This window comes from Oncorhynchus mykiss, chromosome 20 (assembly GCF_013265735.2).
Source record: "Oncorhynchus mykiss isolate Arlee chromosome 20, USDA_OmykA_1.1, whole genome shotgun sequence".
NCBI lineage: Eukaryota > Metazoa > Chordata > Actinopteri > Salmoniformes > Salmonidae > Oncorhynchus > Oncorhynchus mykiss.
Genome location: NC_048584.1, coordinates 7,581,918 through 7,601,800, shown reverse-complemented (window position 1 = coordinate 7,601,800; position 19,883 = coordinate 7,581,918). Strand labels below are relative to the sequence as shown.

General features: G+C 44.2%; 1 protein-coding gene across 2 annotated transcripts in view; it reads left to right on the top strand.

Moving 5' to 3' along the window:
- gas7b (growth arrest-specific 7b) overlaps positions 1 to 19,883 on the top strand; it is a 56,616-nt gene extending 36,733 nt beyond the window's left edge. For both annotated transcript variants that reach the window (XM_036955688.1, XM_036955689.1), the window contains exons 3-14: positions 1,216 to 1,293; positions 1,995 to 2,083; positions 3,287 to 3,340; positions 4,670 to 4,759; positions 7,869 to 7,984; positions 8,254 to 8,328; positions 13,632 to 13,710; positions 14,751 to 14,879; positions 16,072 to 16,195; positions 18,310 to 18,389; positions 18,593 to 18,691; positions 18,813 to 19,883. In XM_036955688.1, coding sequence (XP_036811583.1) covers positions 1,216 to 1,293; positions 1,995 to 2,083; positions 3,287 to 3,340; positions 4,670 to 4,759; positions 7,869 to 7,984; positions 8,254 to 8,328; positions 13,632 to 13,710; positions 14,751 to 14,879; positions 16,072 to 16,195; positions 18,310 to 18,389; positions 18,593 to 18,691; positions 18,813 to 18,926 — 1,127 coding nt within the window. In that variant the 3' untranslated portion in view covers positions 18,927 to 19,883. The remainder of the gene's footprint in view (positions 1 to 1,215; positions 1,294 to 1,994; positions 2,084 to 3,286; positions 3,341 to 4,669; positions 4,760 to 7,868; positions 7,985 to 8,253; positions 8,329 to 13,631; positions 13,711 to 14,750; positions 14,880 to 16,071; positions 16,196 to 18,309; positions 18,390 to 18,592; positions 18,692 to 18,812) is intronic.

Genomic DNA, 19,883 nt, shown 5'->3' with positions numbered 1-19,883 from the left:
AGAGAACTACAGTTGAAATCGGCCTTGAAATACATCCACAGGTATTGACTCAAATGATGTCAATTAGCCTATCAGAAGCTTCTAAAGCCATGACATAATTGTCTGGAATTCTCTGAGCTGTTTAAAGGCACAGTCAAGTTAGTGTATGTAAACCTCTGACCCACTGGAATTGTGATACAGTGAAATAATCTGTCTGTAAACAATTGTTGGAAAAATGACTTGTCATGCACAAAGTGATGTCCTAACCGACCTGCTAAAACTATAGTTTGTTAACAAGAAATTTGTGGAGATGTGGAAAAAAACAAGTTTCAATGACTCCAACTGTAGCCCTTTGTTCACTCCAGACCTGACTGCCCTTGACCAGCACAAAAACATCCTGTGGCGTACTGCATTAGCATCGAATAGTCCCCGTGATATGCATCTTTTCAGGGAAGTTAGGAACCAATGTACAAATGCAGTTAGGAAAGCAAAGGCTAACTTTTTTAAACAGAAATTTGCATCCTGTAGCACAAACTCCAAAAAGGTCTGGGACACTGTAAAGTCAATTGAAAATAGGAGCACCTCCTCCCAGCTGCCCACTGAACTGAGGCTAGGAAACTGTCACCACCGATAAATCCACGATTATTAAGTTTAATGACTTCAACCTAAGTGTCTGTAAACTTCCGACTTCAACTGTATCTATTATAATGAATGCTAGAAAGTAAACAAAAGTTTGATATATTCTATAGATCAATAAAACCAAAGAAGGCTGTTAAAATATCGTATCGCCCCCCCCCCCCCCCCCCAAAAAAAAAATGTGTCCTTAAGTCTTGTCCTCGGTGTTACTGCCTGAAAATCACTTATTGCAAAGACCTTGAACATTCCCGCCTACTTTTCAGAAAATCCTAATGGGCCAAAAATGTGTCATTTGTGTTAGTACTCCTATTGGTGACACAATGTTATGATAATGGTAAACATGATTTAAAGTCGTTAAGCTGCCATATTCATTGATTTAGAATGGGAAGATGTACCCAATACATTTACATAAAAACACACCTAGAAAAATGAAGTTGCCACTGCAATTCAAGAACGACCCATAATCATCGAACAAATTTTTGTTTCATCTTGGACCTGCGATGAAATCCAGGGTAGAGACATTTTAGTATGTCTCTCAATTTCCATGTATTTCTGACCACACAAAGTTAAATAGTCTTTCATGTTCCTGTCTGGTCCCAGAGACGACGTGGGAGAGACCTTCCAGTGTACCTGGGACCCCCAAAACCCCTCTGAAACACAAGAACTCACTACCTACAGGTACTCTCATTCTCTCGCTCACTCTGTCCTTGACCCTCTCACTCTCTTTCTCTCACTTTTCCTCCTTTGCCAGTGTCGTTAGGGCTGAACATAGGCCTGCCGCTGTGTGGCAGCGCACAGAAAATACCAGAGGCCTCTGACCACACACACACACACACACACACATACACACACTTCCTGTGGCTAATTTGATCTGCGATCTGGAGTCGTCTCAACTCACGTTTGTTTGCACAGGCTGATCACGAGACACAGTGGGGTATCTCATCTAGACTACATAATAATTCTCTCCAACACACACACTGACATGTAGTCTCGCATGCCGCCTGATCACTCAAACACACCTTCAAATGAACATGTGCAAACAATGCACGCATGCAGAGCAACTCTCCCAAATAAAAGCTCATTTTCCTTGCCTGTGTACCAGAGGACAACCCAGGCGGTCTGGACTCAGAGCTGGGTTTGGTGAAGTGCTCGGTCTCTGGTTTCCAGTAACCGCCCTGATAAAGACATTTTAACAAAGAAGAAGCGATTCTCTGATCGCTTTGTTTGAGTCACAAAGATAAGTTAATTTACCCCCGGCTCAGATATACCGACAACTCATAGGAGGCAAACACCCATTATTCCTCCTCCGCAGGCTGTGTTACAAATTACATTCTCTTTCTTGCTACCCCGCCCCTCTCTCTCTCTCTCTCCCTCCACAGTGAACGGGTTTCACTCCAGTGGTGGTACGTTGCATCAGAATGAACACTCCCACATCAGTCTGGTCAAAAAGCCCAGTTCCGAGCCACAGGTAAAACTGGTGTCCTCCTCTTCCGCCTCCTCTCCTTCTCTCGTTACTCCAGTTAAGGGCTTCCCCTTGAACCCCATGAACTATGCTTATGTTTACACAGAAGATAGCCCATTTCTGTTTCTTCATATTAGACCACCAACAGCCACCACCACGCCACAGTGGTAGCCAGTCAACGAAAGCATTTAGCAGCGTTTAGTAGAAGCTATGCCAATGCATCCCCGTTGATAGAGGTACTGTACAGTAGTAGCTTCAAACAGCAGATTTCTCCTATGTACAGTAATGCCATGGTTACTGGGGACATGATTACCCAACCTCCTTACGCACATGCAAAGACACAGAGGCAAAGATGTGCACGCACGCACACACACACACAACCCCGTCATCATGAAATGAGATAATGATACTCATTACCCCTGGAAAGGAGAGCAGTTTCTCCATCCTGATTCCTTTCATTATCTTATCCTCAGATCATAATTAGGAGAGCACTCATCGTTGTTCAGACACACACACACACACACACACACACACTCAGTCACACACCATCCAGATACATAACACCACTACCCAGCTTCTCATCCTCCTCCTTTAGCTCCTCCAATAGCTCCTCCTTTAACTCCTACTTTTTATTTTTCTCGTTGGGAGAGGAGGTGTGGAGCATTCTGTACTTTGTCAATAAACCCCCTCCCCTCCCTTCCTCCTCCTCTCCTTCCCTTCTTCTCGCCAGCCCTGTGTCTTGCTTCAGTGGGCATGGTATGGACATTGGGGGATGTGCACTCTCTCTTTCATTCTTTCTCTCCCTCTCGTTTTCTGTCTCTACCTTTTTTTAAATCTACGTCTACCCCCTCCATCTCATTACGCCCACTCTTTCTCTGTTTCGCTCCGCGCACGCACACACGCACGCATACACACTCACATGTGCATACACACTCATATTGCTCATGTGATGACATAGTCTGAGCCGAAGTGCGTTCACACACAAATATCCAAGCGCGATTTGCTCTGCGCTGCAGACATGCCCCCCTACTCAGCACTGCAACACACACACTCACACACACAGTAGCCAGAGCGGAGGCAGCACACAGACAGTCAGTCCCAGAGAGCTTCAGCAGCTCCAGTGTGTGTGAGTGTGTGTGTGTGTGTTAGCCAGAGACCATGTCGGACACAGAGGAAGGTTTTGACGGAGCATCCTGTCTCCCTCAACAGAATCCAGGTCCTACATCACCCACCAGGAGACAGAGCAAAGAGACTACCATCACAGTGAGTACCACTACTAAAACAATCCCAGACCCAACCCTAACACAAACCTTAACACTGACCCTAACCCCAACACGCATGGGCAATACAAAGTTGCAAAATCCAACTGATGATGTTAGGGACTATTGAGACCGAGGACGTGATTTAGATGCCAGCGTCGAACAGAATTGAATATTGACATTTTGAATTTGTAAAACAGTTGTAGAAATTCTGGAAACACTGAGACCTGAGCAGAGGTGAAGGAGTGCACAGGGGTTGCAGTGGAGGGAACTTGCCCTGTTCCCATAGCAACCAGGACAATGCTATTGATTGGCGGATGTTTGAGAGGGAGAATTGGCAGACAGTGCTGATTTAGTCTTCAGCTAATAAGTCAGGGGTTAAGGGAGTGGTTGATAGAGGTCAACTAAGGTCACTTAAAGGCTCATTAGAAAGTGACGGAAGCCAGATGTATTAGCTGCTTTGTGTGAACTTTTCATCAAGACGGGAATAGTGGAAAGAGTTTCACAGCAGTAAACTGCTGGACATGCTCAGCAGTGGATCCACACACGCATGCGCACACACCTCCAGCACCCCGAGGCGGAGTTGTTTTGCTGCTGGAGGTAATGAAAGGAAATGTGAGGGGAGACAACAGTCCCGCTCTGTGTGCTAACAGTTGGAACTGATGACCACACAGGAGACCTGCTGTTAGCAGTGTGTGTGTGTGTGTGTGTGTGTGTGGAGCGACTATAATACACAACGCTCAGGCCCTGTGCAGCAGCAAGAGAACAGATAGAGGAGCCGAGCAGGGAGATAGTCGCTCAACCAACAGATTTAACATCTAGAGGAGAAAGAGAATTAAAACACACTGTCAGGACTGTTCAATGATAAATGCTGGTGACACGACAAGGTTGACAGTTTCTGTGTTTTCATGGAGCATTATTCATGAAGTCTAGAAATAAAAAAGAGTTGACAAATTCAAGGAGCGATATGAAGTCAAGATGAACTGAGGAGGTGAAGTGTTGCCAGAGCAACAGTGGCAGAGCACCTTGAATAGTAGCATCAGCAGAGTTGGACAGTTACTGTCTGTGCAGTGTGGATGTGTGTGCAGCTCCACATCCTGCATTATTGCTAATCTCAAGTAGACCTTCATGGCTTAGATTCCTCAGACCCGTGCATACCAAGTCTAATTTATTAAAATAAAATACGATGCACAATGGAAAAATGTATCTCCTCTCTCTCGCCCTTTCTCTCTTTGTCCCTCGCTCCTTCTATCTCTCTTTCTCCATACCCCCCCCTCTCTTCCTGTCTCTCTCTCTCTCTCTCTCTCTCTCGCTCTTTCGCTCTCTCTTCCAGATTAACTGTGTAACGTTCCCCCTCCCCATGAGTATGCCTGAACAGCAGCTGCTAAAGCCAGATGAGTGGAGCTACTGTGACTACTTCTGGGTAAGAGACAGACTGGCCACACCACAGAGTCATATTAAACTACTCTACACTACTTTACGCTACACTACTCTACTTTACACTACTCTACACTACTTTACACAACACTACTCTACTTTACACTACTCTACTCTACACTACTTTACTCTACAATACTCTACTCTACACTACTTTACGCTACGCTACACTACTCTACTTTACTCTACTCTACACTACTTTACACTACACTACTCTACTTTACACTACTCTACACTACTTTACACTACTCTACACTACTTTACACTACACTACTCTACTTTACACTACTCTACTCTACACTACTTTACTCTACAATACTCTACTCTATACTACTTTACACTACACTCCACTCCACTACACTACTCTACTTTACACACAGCAATACACAACACTACACTTTTAGAAAAAAAGTTGCTATCTAGAACCTTAAACGGTTCTTCAGCTGTCTCCATAGGAGAACCCTTTGAAGAAAATGTTTTGGTTCCAGGTAGTACCCTTAGGTTTCATGTAAAACCCTTTCAACAGAGAGTTTACATGAAACCAAAAAGTTTTCTCCTATGGGGATAGCTGAAGAACCCTTTTGGAACCCTTTTTTCTAAGAGTGTACAATACTCTACTCTACACTACTCTACACAGCACTACTCTACACTGCGGTACACAACACAACACTACATTACACTACACACCACTGCGATACATTACACAACTCTACACTGCAATACACTACGGTACACAACACTACAATACACTACGATACACTACACTGCAGTACACAACATTACATTACACAACACTGCGATACACTATATTACACAACTCTACAATACACTGCGATACACAACACTGCGATACACAGCGCTACCCTGCGATACACAACACTACATTACACTACGATACACTACACTGCGGTACACAACATTACATTACACAACACTGCGATACACTATTACACAACTCTACAATACACTGCGATACACAACACTGCGATACACAGCGCTACACTGCGATACACAACACTACACAACACAGCACTGCGATACACAACACTACATTACACAACTCTACAATACACTGCGATACACAACACTACATTACACAACTCTACAATACACTGCGATACACAACACTACATTACACAACTCTACAATACACTGCGATACACAACACTACACAACACTGCGATACACTACATTACACAACTCTACAATACACTGCGATACACAACACTACACAACTCTACAATACACTGCGATACACAACACTACATGACACAACTCTACAATACACTGCGATACACAACACTACATGACACAACTCTACAATAGACTGCAATACACAACACTACATTACACAACTCTACAATACACTGCGATACACAACACTACATGACACAACTCTACAATACACTGCGATACACAACACTACATGACACAACACTACATGACACTGCGATACACAACACTACATGACACAACTCTACAATACACTGCGATACACAACACTACATGACACAACTCTACAATAGACTGCGATACACAACACTACATTACACAACTCTACAATACACTGCGATACACAACACTACATTACACAACTCTACAATACACTGCGATACACAACACTACATTACACAACTCTACAATACACTGCGATACACAACACTACATGACACAACTCTACAATACACTGCGATACACAACACTACACAACACTGCGATACACTACATTACACAACTCTACAATACACTGCGATACACAACACTACACAACTCTACAATACACTGCGATACACTACATGACACAACTCTACAATACACTGCGATACACAACACTACACAACACTGCGATACACTACATTACACAACTCTACAATACACTGCGATACACAACACTACACAACTCTACAATACACTGCGATACACTACATGACACAACTCTACAATACACTGCGATACACAACACTACATGACACAACTCTACAATACACTGCGATACACAACACTACACAACACTGCGATACACTACATTACACAACTCTACAATACACTGCGATACACAACACTACACAACTCTACAATACACTGCGATACACTACATGACACAACTCTACAATACACTGCGATACACAACACTACACAACACTGCGATACACTACATTACACAACTCTACAATACACTGCGATACACAACACTACACAACTCTACAATACACTGCGATACACTACATTACACAACTCTACAATACACTGCGATACACGACATAGTCCTTGAGGACCACAGTTCTGCTGGTTTTCATGTCTCCTTGGTATGAATAATCACAACATTACTGCTCTAATTGTCCGGGCAAGAATCAAAAATCTAACAGAAACATTCAGACCCTGCAGCCTTCAAGGACGGGTGTTGTGCTGCCGTGCCTTAGACTGCAGTCCACAGCTCTTCCACATAAACAGCCGTGCGATAAACACTTCGACACAGGGCACGTTACAGATTCGTCAGAGTAAGCCTGCAGAGCTGTAGTAGAATGACACAAGACGTAGTGAGAGCGACTCCATGCATCTGATTTGGCTCTGCTTTCCTTTCTCCCACGGCTGAAACGTAATCGCCACCAAGGTGTGTTCTCAGGTTTCGACACTCCGCTAAATGTTACAGTCAGACTGGGCTAACGTCACACTTTGAGGTGACAACAGCAGAAGACGCTCGTAAAGAAAGAGTGGATACCGTACACTGAGAGTGACGGATTTTACTGAGACACAGAGGATCAGATTAAAACAGGTTGCCAAGTATTTAGTACTCCCCTGCTGTGTGTGAATTGTAGACTTTCTAGAACACTGGCTGTGGTGCTGTAGAATGGATTATAGTGCTGCAGTAAATATTGCCTGGTATTTTCCCAGCAATACAATACAATGAATAACTGTATGAATGTATACCATGCAATAAAGTTCAATACAATATCACTGTACTATACAACCCAGCAGTGAATGAATTTACAATAATGGTCATATTATTTGTGGATTGTTTGTTGATTTACAGTACGTTACACTAGATGTTGTTATACAGTGGTGTGTATTTATGTTGTGTTGTTGTTGTTGTGTAGGAGGATAAGAAGGACCCTCAGGGGACAAGCTCTATCTCAGGGTTTGAGGTCTTGCTGCAGAAACAGCTGAAGGGGAAACAGATGCAGAAAGAGATGGCCGAGTTTATACGAGAAAGGTAACAACAATAATCGAATATCATTATCTCAGCTGATTTGTCAACGATCCTGGTCAGACCAATGTTTCACGGCTCCTTCCTCATTTTCATGTTTGACACGTGTTGCCATGAAAACCATGCGATGGAAAATATCATTTCTTGAAAAACTTTTTTTTTTTTTTTCCACAGATGCGTACTTTTCCACTTTGTGCAAAAGAGGAAAAATGACTTGCTATATGTTGCAATTCTGTGGTACTGTAACAAAAGTGTTTTCTCCTTCCCTCTTTCAGAATAAAGATAGAAGAAGAGTATGCCAAGAACCTCTCCAAGCTGTCACAGATTCCCCTTGCAGGACAGGAGGAAGGGTGAGTGAGCAGTGGCATCACTTCCTGTGGTGGTTCCTTAATAAAGAGGAACCTACATGTACACTGAGTATACAAAACAATAAGAACACCTGTTTTTTTCCATGATATAAACTCACCAGGTGAATGTTATGATCCCTTACTGATGTCACTTGTTAAAACCACTTCAATCAGTGTAGATGAAGGGGAGGAGACAGGTTCAATAATGATTTTTAAGCCTTGAGACAATTGAGACATGGATTGTGTATGGGCTCCATTCAGAGGGTGAATGGGAAAGACAAAATATCTAAGTGCCTTTGAACGGGGTATGTTAGTAGGTGCGAGGCTCACTGGTTTGGTTCAAGAACTGCACCGCTGCTGCGTTTTTCAGCTTAACAGTTTACCATGTGTATCAAAAATGGTCCACCACCCAAAGGACATCCAGCCAACTGGACACAACTGTGGGAAACATTGGAGCCTAAATGACACAGCATCCATGTGGAACGCTTTTGTCATTTTGTAGAGTCCTTGCCCCGACGAATTGAGGCTGTTCTGAGTGCAGAAGTGGGGTGCAACTCAATGTTAGGAAGGTGTTCTTAATGTTTGGTATACTCAGTGTATGAGTCACAGCTGGAATGGCACGCACTGTGCTCGTGCTCACTAACGCTTAGGAAGATAGGGCACAATACAAGAAAATCGCTCCGCGTCAACATTTTGAACGATTCCATGTCAAAGGTTATTTCACAGATTATGCACATTCTTTTCCAACTCCTCGCCAACTCCTGTAGCTCTGAAAGGATTTGATGATTGTACATTTTAGTCAAAGATGGAGACTTTCTGATGATAAAACAATCATATAGCTAGGAGCAGGAAAACTGTGTTTGTTGGACTGGACAGCAGGGTACTGTGGTTCCTCTCCCATTAGGGTGGTATTGAACCATATCAGGCCAGACTCATTGGTGAGACTGCATGGAGGCCCAGCCAGTCAGTAGAATCAGTGAAAGCGGAAGTATGGTCGTCCTGTAAATCGCTACAACTTCCTTTGATCCAGACCCTCCAGACCCCATCAGACTGAGCCTTTAAACCACTACATACAGTGCCTTCGGAAAGTATTCAGACCCCTTGACTCCACATTTTGTTACGTTACAGCCTTCTTCTAGTATTGATTACATTTTTTTTAAAGTCCTCAGCAATTTACACAAAATGCCCCATAATGGCAAAGTGAAAACAGGTTTTTAGACATTTTTGCTAATTTCTATAAAAAAAAAAAAATGTAAGTACGTTTATTATAAGTATTCAGACCCTTTGCTATGAGACTCGAAATTGAGCTCAGGTGCATCCTGTTTCCATTGATCATCCTTGGACATCCCTGATTGGAGTCCACCTGTGGTAAATTCAATTGATTGGACATGATTTGGAAAGGCAGACACGTGTCTTTATAAGGTCCCACAGTTGACAGTGCGTGTCAGAGCAAAAACCAAGCCACGAAGTCAACGAAATTGTCCGTAGAGCTCCGAGACAGGATTGTGTCGAGGCACAGATCTAAGAAAGGGTACCAAAACATTTCTGCAGCATTGAAGTTCCCCAAGAACACAATGGCCTCCATCATTCTTAAATGGAAGAAGTTTGGAACCACCAAGACTCTTTCTAGAGCTGTCTGCCCGGCCACCTGAGCAATCGGGGGAGAAGGGCCTTGGTCAGGGAGGTGACCAAGAACCTGATGGTCACTCTGACACAGCTCTAGAGTTCCTCTGCAAAGATGGGAGAACCTTCCAGAAGGACAACCATCACTGCAGCACTCCACCAATCAGGCCTTATGGTAGAGTGGACACTCTTCAGAAAAAGGCACATGACAGCCTGTAGTTTGGCAAAACACACCTAAAGACTCTGACCATGAGAAACAAGATTCTCTGGTCTGATGAAACCAAGATTCAACTCTTGGGCCTGAATGTCAAGCATCACGTCTGGAGGAAACCTGGCATCATCCCTACGGTGAAGCATGGTAGTGGCAGCATCATGCTGTGGGTATGTTTTTCAACAGCAGGGACCAGGAGACTAGTCAGGATCGAGGGAAAGATGAACAGAGCAAAGTACAGCGAGATCCTTGATGAAAACCTGCTTAGGACCTCAGACTGGGGTGAAGGTTCACCTTCCAACAAGACAATGACCCTAAGCACACAGCCAAGACAACGCAGGAGTGGCTTTGGGACAAGTCTCTGAATGTCCTTGAGTGGCCCAGCCAGAGCCCAGACTTGAACTGATCGAACATCTTAGGAGAGACCTGAAATTAACTGTACAGCGACGTTCCCCATCCAGCCTGACACAGCTTGAGAGGATCTGCAGAGAAGAATGGGAGAAACTTCCCAAATACAGGTGTGCCAAGCTTGTAGCTTCATTCCCAAGAAGACTCAAGGCTGTAGTCACCTCTAAAGGTGCTTCAAGAAAGTACTGAGCAAATGGTCTGAATACTTATGTGAATGTGATATTTAAGTTTATTTGTAATAAATTAGCAACATTTCTAAAAACATGTTTTTGGTTTGTCATTATGGGGTGTTGTGTGTAGGTTGAGGTTGCCTTTTTTTTATCTAACAAAATCTGGAAAAAGTCAAGGGGTCTGAATACTTTCTGAAGGCACTGTATGAGAGGAGGGAGGTATAGATAGATGGGGGGGGATTGATTAAGAGACAGGTGGGGGGGGGTCACACACAGAGAAAGAGAGAGAGAAGGGGGACCCCTCTTCAGTCTGGCACAATAGGGTAACCTCTCACTGTGAGCACCTCTTTGTCTGGTACTCCCCTGGTAAATGGTTTCCTGAGGGGGAATGGCCGGCTGTATGGTGAGGGTCCTGGGCTAGGCTGAGGGGGAATGGCCGGCTGTATGGCGAGGGTCCTGGGCTAGGCTGAGGGGGAATGGCCGGCTGTATGGTGAGGGTCCTGGGCTAGGCTGAGGGGGAGGGAAGGCTGTAAAAGAACGTCTGCATACCACATTTACGACACAGACATAATGAACTACAGTACATGTGCTCTAAACACACACTGTGTTATGAGACTGCCCTGTGCCAGATACTTGTACCAGATATGGCTCTTTATGGCTCTAAGAGGGGGTGAGAATGGAGACAGAGGAGAGAGAGATGCTGCACCAGTTTATGAGGGGCTTGATGTACTGATGTTTATGATACTGCCCTACGGTCAACACTGAAACAAAGATGGTACGGCACTCTCCTGCATTAGACATATGATGCTGGACTACTAAAACCCCTTCTCTGCGATTTATACAACTCTGTACGAGTTGGCCTCTCTCCACTACTGTACTGCACCAGTGTTATTGTGATAGAATGGCAGGGTGGGGTGGAATTGTTTCATATAGATTCTAGAATCTAGACGATGCCAGTGAGTTCCGTCCGCTCACGCCCACCACATCCAGAGAGAGCAACACAATACTGTTATTATCTCCTCTCCCTCTACCCTGCTCTGTTGTCAGCCTGGCTTCCTGGACAATCACTGTTTTGTTGCTATGCTCCTGCCCTGCCTGCGTCCGAGCCCAGAAATACTGCCTGTTTATTCCTGAATTTACCATTTGTCTGGCCGTAACACAGCCCCGAGAGCATGTGACTAGCTTGTATCACTAGATTCGCTACCAATCATGTGCTGTATTTACAGTGGGCTAGAAAGGAGTGGACACTGGTTCATTTGTTTGACTCAACTGTTGTTGGCCAATGCTCCCTGGGGTATGAACACTTTTTAAGCAGCTGTCTTAAGGATATGAGTATGAGGAACCAACTGTGAATGCGTTTTGGATCGGTGCCATTGTGTACTTTTTAGTAGCCTGTAAGACTTTATATCCTACCAGTATAGAAACCTTCTTGGCCAGGCCTCCCTTGCAAAACACAGTATTCATCTCAGTGGGACTTCTTGATCAGATAAAAGTCAAAATACATTTTTTTAGCTATTTGTTTGTGTATCTGTTCTTATCCGTCGTCTATCTCTTATCTATCTTCTATTTTTTTCTCCGATGGCTCTGAAAGTAGCTGAATATAGTATATTAAAGTGCAGTTGGCAGAGCAGAGAGCAGCACCCCGATGCAGAGCAGAGAGCAGCACCCCGATGCAGAGCAGAGAGCAGCACCCCGATGCAGAGCAGAGAGCAGCACCCCGATGCAGAGCAGAGAGCAGCACCCCGATGCAGAGCAGAGAGCAGCACCCCGATGCAGAGCAGAGAGCAGCACCCCGATGCAGAGCAGAGAGCAGCACCCCGATGCAGAGCAGAGAGCAGCACCCCGATGCAGAGCAGAGAGCAGCACCCCGATGCTGTAGGAATGTAGCCTGCCTTCCATTCTGTCTTCCATTCAGAGCGGTGCTTTGATGTGACCTGGTGAAGAGGCTAAAGACCCTCAGGCCCTCTCCTCTCCTCTCCTGCTCCAGACCCAGACCCAGACCCAGAAGTGCCTCATGGCTGTATGGGCCTGCTGCTGGCTCACTGTATGGCAACTTGGATAAATATTCTGCTAATATTTGGAATGGAGGACTCAAGATTTATGTTCAGAGGACAAGAGGTTCTAGCCTGGTGTCTGGTGTCTCTCTTTTTAACAACGTCTAGTACCCTCTGCTATGATCAGTGTTAATTTTATTTAAATTAACTAGGCAAGTCAGTTAAGAACACATTTTTATCTACAATGACAGCCTACCGGGAAACAGTGGGTTAACTGCCTTGTTCAGGGGTAGAACAACAGATTTTTACCTTGTCAGCTCGGGGATTCGATCTCTCAACCTTTCGGTTACTGGCCCCAAAACTTATTATACATTTTCCCACAATGCATTATGTTACAGAGATTAAAGTGTTGCAGAATGAAGAAGCCGTGAAAGGGTTTAGCTGTGTCTCATATCCTCAGTCTATACATCCTAACCAGCCAGTTAACTTGCAGAGGACCAAACACGACTGTGAGATGGGCTGCCTGCTGGGTTATATGCAGCCAATGAACTTTTAAACTGAACCTTCAGTTGAACCTCATCGCTCTCTCTGTTTGGCGGGATCAACCCTGACACTTCTCATCTTTTCATTCCCTCGCCCTCTTTCATGATCTCTCTTACTCCTCCCTTTTTGCTCTCTCTCTTTCGCGCTCTTTCTCGCTCGCTCTCACTTTCTCTCTCGCTCTGTAAAGCCTGTGTGGTCTTAACTCTTGATGTGAGTGGTACTTACCTCCTACAGGATGTGGTCCTCTCACCCCTACCCTTCTTTCTACTATTACCCCCCCCCCCCCTACTACGTAGTGTCATACAGTGATAGTGTGGTTTCTCTGTGGTCTGACTGGTGTGTTATCTCTCTCCTCAGTACTCTAGGGGAAGCCTGGGCGCAGCTGAAGAATAGTTTGGCTGAAGAGGCTGAGGTTCACCTCAAGTTCTCCTCTAAGGTACTGTATTACAGTGGACCGCATTCTTTACCCAAAGAAACCACTTCACATTTTGGGAATTATTTTCCACGTGACTTCAGTTCACAGTACAGTCTATTTAACATTGTGTCCCATGGTTTTGTAACACTTAATTGAGGCCTATTTACTCTCTGGCCCCTTGCTGCGAAATACACATGTATGATTGGTTTGTCTTGGGAGCGAGAGCGCGGGGGTGGGGTGGGGGGGGGGGTGTATTGTGTGTGAGAGAAAGAGAGGTTCCAGCCAGAAGCCCAGCTGGACTGAGTGGAGGAAACAACGTCAGTGTTTCAATTCTCTGGAGACAGACAGGCACACACAGATGTGCTGTATTTAGTACAGCTTGAGGTTTAGGGGGGAGTATGAGAGATGGAAGCAAAGAGTGAGAGAATGAGCAGAGAGTATTATCTAGGAGGGGGGGGGGGGGGGGGGGAAGTGAGCAGATTTGAATACATTCTTCATGCACCTCTATCTCTTCAATAGCTATTTATTATCCTTAAATCTGTGTCCTATTCAATCAGGTTTCTGCAGTAATTGAATAATGTTTCCTCTTGCATTGTGCTTTTCGTAATTTACTGATTTGCCCATATAATTTCTATAAACTGTTTATGGGCAGGAAGGAGTCTGTCTCCCAACCGTAAATAATCTCCTGGTCCTAAGCAGACACTCTTCAGGAGAATCAAAGCAGCTCACAAATCAAACTCTACATTGACCTACTTTAATGTTTTAGAGAGACACATTTGTGACTGTAAATCATTGACAGCTCTGTCAGATAAACACGTTTTATGGGTAAAAGGGGCTTTTGTAAATAGCTGTCCCTTAGCCACTAAGGATACGAGATACAGGCGTAGACAAAAACAACACAACTGTCAACACAGTATATCATTATTATAGGAAAGGCCATGGGCCAGCTGTTTTTATTAACCACATGGCTTAAACAGGAAAAAAAACCCAGGTAATAGTATAGGCCTTCCTAACAGTTGTTTCCAATGAGGTCTGCATTTCTTGTTTCTGAACTCGTTCAGCTCCAGAGCGAGGTGGAGAAGCCTCTGTTGACTTTCAGAGATAACTTTAAGAAGGACATGAAGCGGTTCGACCATCACATCGCAGAACTACGGAAACATCTGGTCGGACGGCACACAGCCGTGGAGAAGGTACGCATCCCGACGTAACGAGAGGCGACAAACGCATACACATGCAGGCACACACACACATACACACAAACACACACAAAAATCTATGTTTACATTTTTGTTATTTAGCAGACGGTCTTATGCAGAGCTACTTACATTAGTTATACAAAAGTTGACGCAATAATAACCGTCCTTGCACTTTGCAGCTGTAGAATTTCAGGAATCTTCTCACATGAGATTAAAATTCCACAACTTGTCCCTAAGTAGAGGACCGTTTCCTGTCAACACACACACACACACACACACACAACCTCTTTGTGCTTCTATAAATAATGATTGGGCCGATCCCTTCACCTACCATAGACTTGTCAACCCCTCGCCATCAGCCATTTAGACATTCATAATGCATGGCTAATAGCAAGTAGTAGCCTACTGCAGGGTAGGCAACCCTGTCCCTGGAGTGCTGGAGGTACAAGATTTTGTTCCAAGAAGGCAATGAGGTCCAACTGAGCTAAATTCAACACACCTGGTCTTCCAGGTTGGTTAAATCAAAAACATGAAGTGCCTGCAGCCCTCCAGAACCAGGGTTCCCTACACCTGGCCTACTGAAATACCCTCCGGTATGTCCCCATTGGCTTTCTTATCATCTTATAACAAAGTTATGACAACCTTTTTATAACATCTGAATGCATCTCTAGGCTTGTAAAGCTCTAGCGGACAGACAGAAGGACCTGAAGGTGAAGAGTCAGCAGCTATAAGCGTTCATAACAGCTTTTATAACATCTTAATATATCTCTCTAGGCCCGTAAGGCTCTAGCGGACAGACAGAAGGACCTGGAGGTGAAGAGTCAGCAGCTATAAGCGTTCATAACAGCTTTTATAACATCTTAATATATCTCTCTAGGCCCGTAAGGCTCTAGCGGACAGACAGAAGGACCTGGAGGTGAAGAGTCAGCAGCTATAAGCGTTCATAACAGCTTTTATAACATCTTAATATATCTCTCTAGGCCCGTAAGGCTCTAGCGGACAGACAGAAGGACCTGGAGGTGAAGAGTCAGCAGCTATAAGCGTTCATAACAGCTTTTATAACATCTTAATATATCTCTCTAGGCCCGTAAGGCTCTAGCGGACAGACAGAAGGACCTGGAGGTGAAGAGTCAGCAGCTATAAGCGTTCATAACAGCTTTTATAACATCTTAATATATCTCTCTAGGCCCGTAAGGCTCTAGCGGACAGACAGAAGGACCTGGAGGTGAAAACTCAGCAGATGGAGATCAAACTAAGCAACAAGATCGAGGAGGACATTAAGAAGGCCCGGCGGAAGTCCACACAAGCAGGTCAGAGTCCAGGTCAAAGGTCAAACCAGAGGTCATCAGTCACTGTGGGGTTAGCCAGTGGGGTCAAAGACTCGCATGTTTGTTATAACTGATAGGGGTGTCATTAATTACATCCCCCATCTGAGTGTCTGAGTATTTTATCTGCTCAGATTACAGGTTCTTATAGTACAAATCTGACCAAGTGAGACTAAGATGTAGCTAGCTAACACCTAACTTTAAACAAGAAAGTTGTTTATGACTTGCTAAACAGACACTAAACTATATACAAACAGTCGTCATGACTGTGCTGTCAGTGTTATGTCCAATGGCATGTTGCCGTGGAGACTGAGTACACATGCAGACTAGCATATATAGCAATAAACCAGAAGAAAAGGAAAGTTCCTGTAAGAAAGCTCTTGAAGCTGGCAACGAAACAGAAAGGTGTCTAGAGGCTTAATCTCATCCCTCTCAAGTGCCTCCTTTTTGACGGTCAGATGGAGATGGCACTGCACACCATGTGGTTTAATCTATCTGTACAGTAGACTGCACACCATGTGGTTTAATCTATCTGTACAGTAGACTGCACACCATGTGGTTTAATCTATCTGTACAGTAGACTGCACACCATGTGGTTTAATCTATCTGTACAGTAGACTGCACACCATGTGGTTTAATCTATCTGTACAGTAGACTGCACACCATGTGGTTTAATCTATCTGTACAGTAGACTGCACACCATGTGGTTTAATCTATCTGTACAGTAGACTGCACACCATGTGGTTTAATCTATCTGTACAGTAGACTGCACACCATGTGGTTTAATCTATCTGTACAGTAGACTGCACACCATGTGGTTTAATCTATCTGTACAGTAGACTGCACACCATGTGGTTTAATCTATCTGTACAGTAGACTGCACACCATGTGGTTTAATCTATCTGTACAGTAGACTGCACACCATGTGGTTTAATCTATCTGTACAGTAGACTGCACACCATGTGGTTTAATCTATCTGTACAGTAGACTGCACACCATGTGGTTTAATCTATCTGTACAGTAGACTGCACACCATGTGGTTTAATCTATCTGTACAGTAGACTGCACACCATGTGGTTTAATCTATCTGTACAGTAGACTGCACACCATGTGGTTTAATCTATCTGTACAGTAGACTGCACACCATGTGGTTTAATCTATCTGTACAGTTGACATTTAACTGTGTATGAGTCACCGGTTTATCAGCAGTTTCACTGAGACTGGGGGGGGTCTGTGGAACGACATGGAGAACAGCAACAGTGTAGTGCATCTCTAGGCCTGTAGACAGGCGTGGGTGTGGTGGGTTATCTCTCTCCAAGCTTCCCTCTGGAGGCTAACCTACTGGCAGGGAGGGAGGGAGGGAGGGAGGGAGGGAGGGAGAATGCTGTAGACAAAATGTAGTTTTAGGTTAGAGATTTGGAAAAGTAACTGTTGAGAATAAACAGATGACCTCATCCGGAGAGTGACATCATGGCTGGACCATACACTCACATCATGGCTCGCCAGATACACTCACATCATGGCTCGCCAGATACTCACAGTGAGAGGTGGATGAACACACACACACACACTCGCACAAACTTGCTAACACATGCACACACACACACACTCACACACCACACACACTCACACCTCCTCTTTGCTTGCGTAGTCTGTGTGAAAAGCAGCAGCAGTTGTTTGTGACGATGGTGATGGTGGTGTGTGTGCCAGCTATGACAGTCGTGTGAAGGAGACAGAGAGAGAGAGAGAGAGAGCCAACACACCACAACGCATCTGCTTAGCCTTTAGCAAGGCTACATTCTCAGTCCCAGTCCTAATAAAATACCAAACTAAATAAAACACTATATAAGACTCAAATCGCATACAGACCCATTTATAGCAGGTTGTTCTGCAACACGAGCCTTGGTTATCGTTTTAATTTGTCGGCGCTAAGGTTGAAGGAGAAGACTTTCTTCTGTAAGTTAATATTTAGACTGGGGCTCTCTCCCGCCTGGAGAAGTTATTTAACATGCATCATAAACCCAGACGAGAGAAAAAGGTGCCAGCCCGTGTCCAAAGTATAGATGGGTTTGTCTTAACATCCTTTGTGTCTCTACCAGGAGATGACCTGATGCGCTGTGTCGACCTTTACAACCAGTCCCAGTCCAAATGGTTTGAGGAGATGGTGACCACAAGCTTGGTAAGCCTCATCTGTCGTTCATATTGTATTTTCTCCTTTTATTAAAAGTGTCTCGGGGTGTAACTCATTGCTTTGGTAGCCTGGGTGCTAGTCTGTTTCTACTCCAGCCATCTTCAAAAACGGTGAGGCGTTGGTTTTAGCGACAGAAAGGAGGAATCATGTCGTCTAAAACCCCGTTCCCTTCAATCCATTCTGTCCATCAGGAGTTGGAGAGGCTGGAGGTAGAGAGGGTGGAGATGATACGACAGCATCTGTGTCAGTACACCACCTTGCGGCATGAGACGGACATGTTTAACCAGAGTGTAAGTCAAGCGCCACCTCGTAGTACCTCTAGAGGGCACTAAATGCCTTGTTTCCCCCTCCACACACACAAACACACACAAACATACAGGGTATTGATTGTTTTTCCACCTGTCCCTGCAGACGATGGAGCCGGTGGATCAGCTGTTACAGAGTGTGGACCCAGCTAAAGACCGAGAGCTCTGGGTCCAGGAGCACAAGACAGGAGACATCAGGCCTGTGGACATTGAGATATAACACACACGTGGATCCACAAGCCTAAATCTTTAATAGGGCTTCAAGACCTTAGCCCACCTTACTAAAGTCAACTTTGTGATATTATGGACATCCTGAGAAATGAGAATAAGTCATTAGAGAGAGGTTTAATGGCATGATTCACACTGTCAACTCATTCTACTAAAGAGAAGTGATTCTGAAAGTGAATGACAGCAGTGTACCACCAGACAGTATTCTTGATGCCCTTGAGTATTCTATATGTATGGTAGACAGACAGTGTTCATTATGCCCTAGACCTTGAGGACTACTATAGGGAAGACAGGTGTGTGTATATGGGCCAAACTCAAGTGGGGGGGGAATGTATTACCAACATAAACAAACGGAATGGCTATTTTGACCTGCACATAATCTCTGGTCTACAGTACAAGCCTGCGAGACTGAGGCTGTGTGAACTTTATCCCCTTCATTAAAATAACCCCAAACAAATTCTGTAAGTTGTTGGCCAACTGAAATACTGACGCAAAGGTTTATTATGAAATGTAACAGCTACTGCTGCTTTTGTGTAATAACCGTCCATCAAATGCATTCCAATGTATAGATGATATTTTATCTGCGCCACTACATTTGAAACTATAAAGTGAGGTGAACAAAAGGTTTTTAAGGTGACTATTGATTCTGCAAACCTATATCAAATGGGTCGTTTGGAAGAGGGATTGACACACATGTAACAATCTACAACGTTTTGTGATGTTTTCCTTTACTGTTGAGTTGATCGACATTTTAATTATAGTCTATAAGGGGGCAGTACAACTGGGATGCTGTTACAAGGGAATGTGCTTTAGCTTTTTGTAAATACAAGATGAACATACTGGGGTGTAGAAGTAAAACATCTAAAGAATGAAGGATGTAAAATAGTGTGAAATAGTGGAATCGGCAGCAAAACAGATGAGAGATATATATATATATATATATATATAT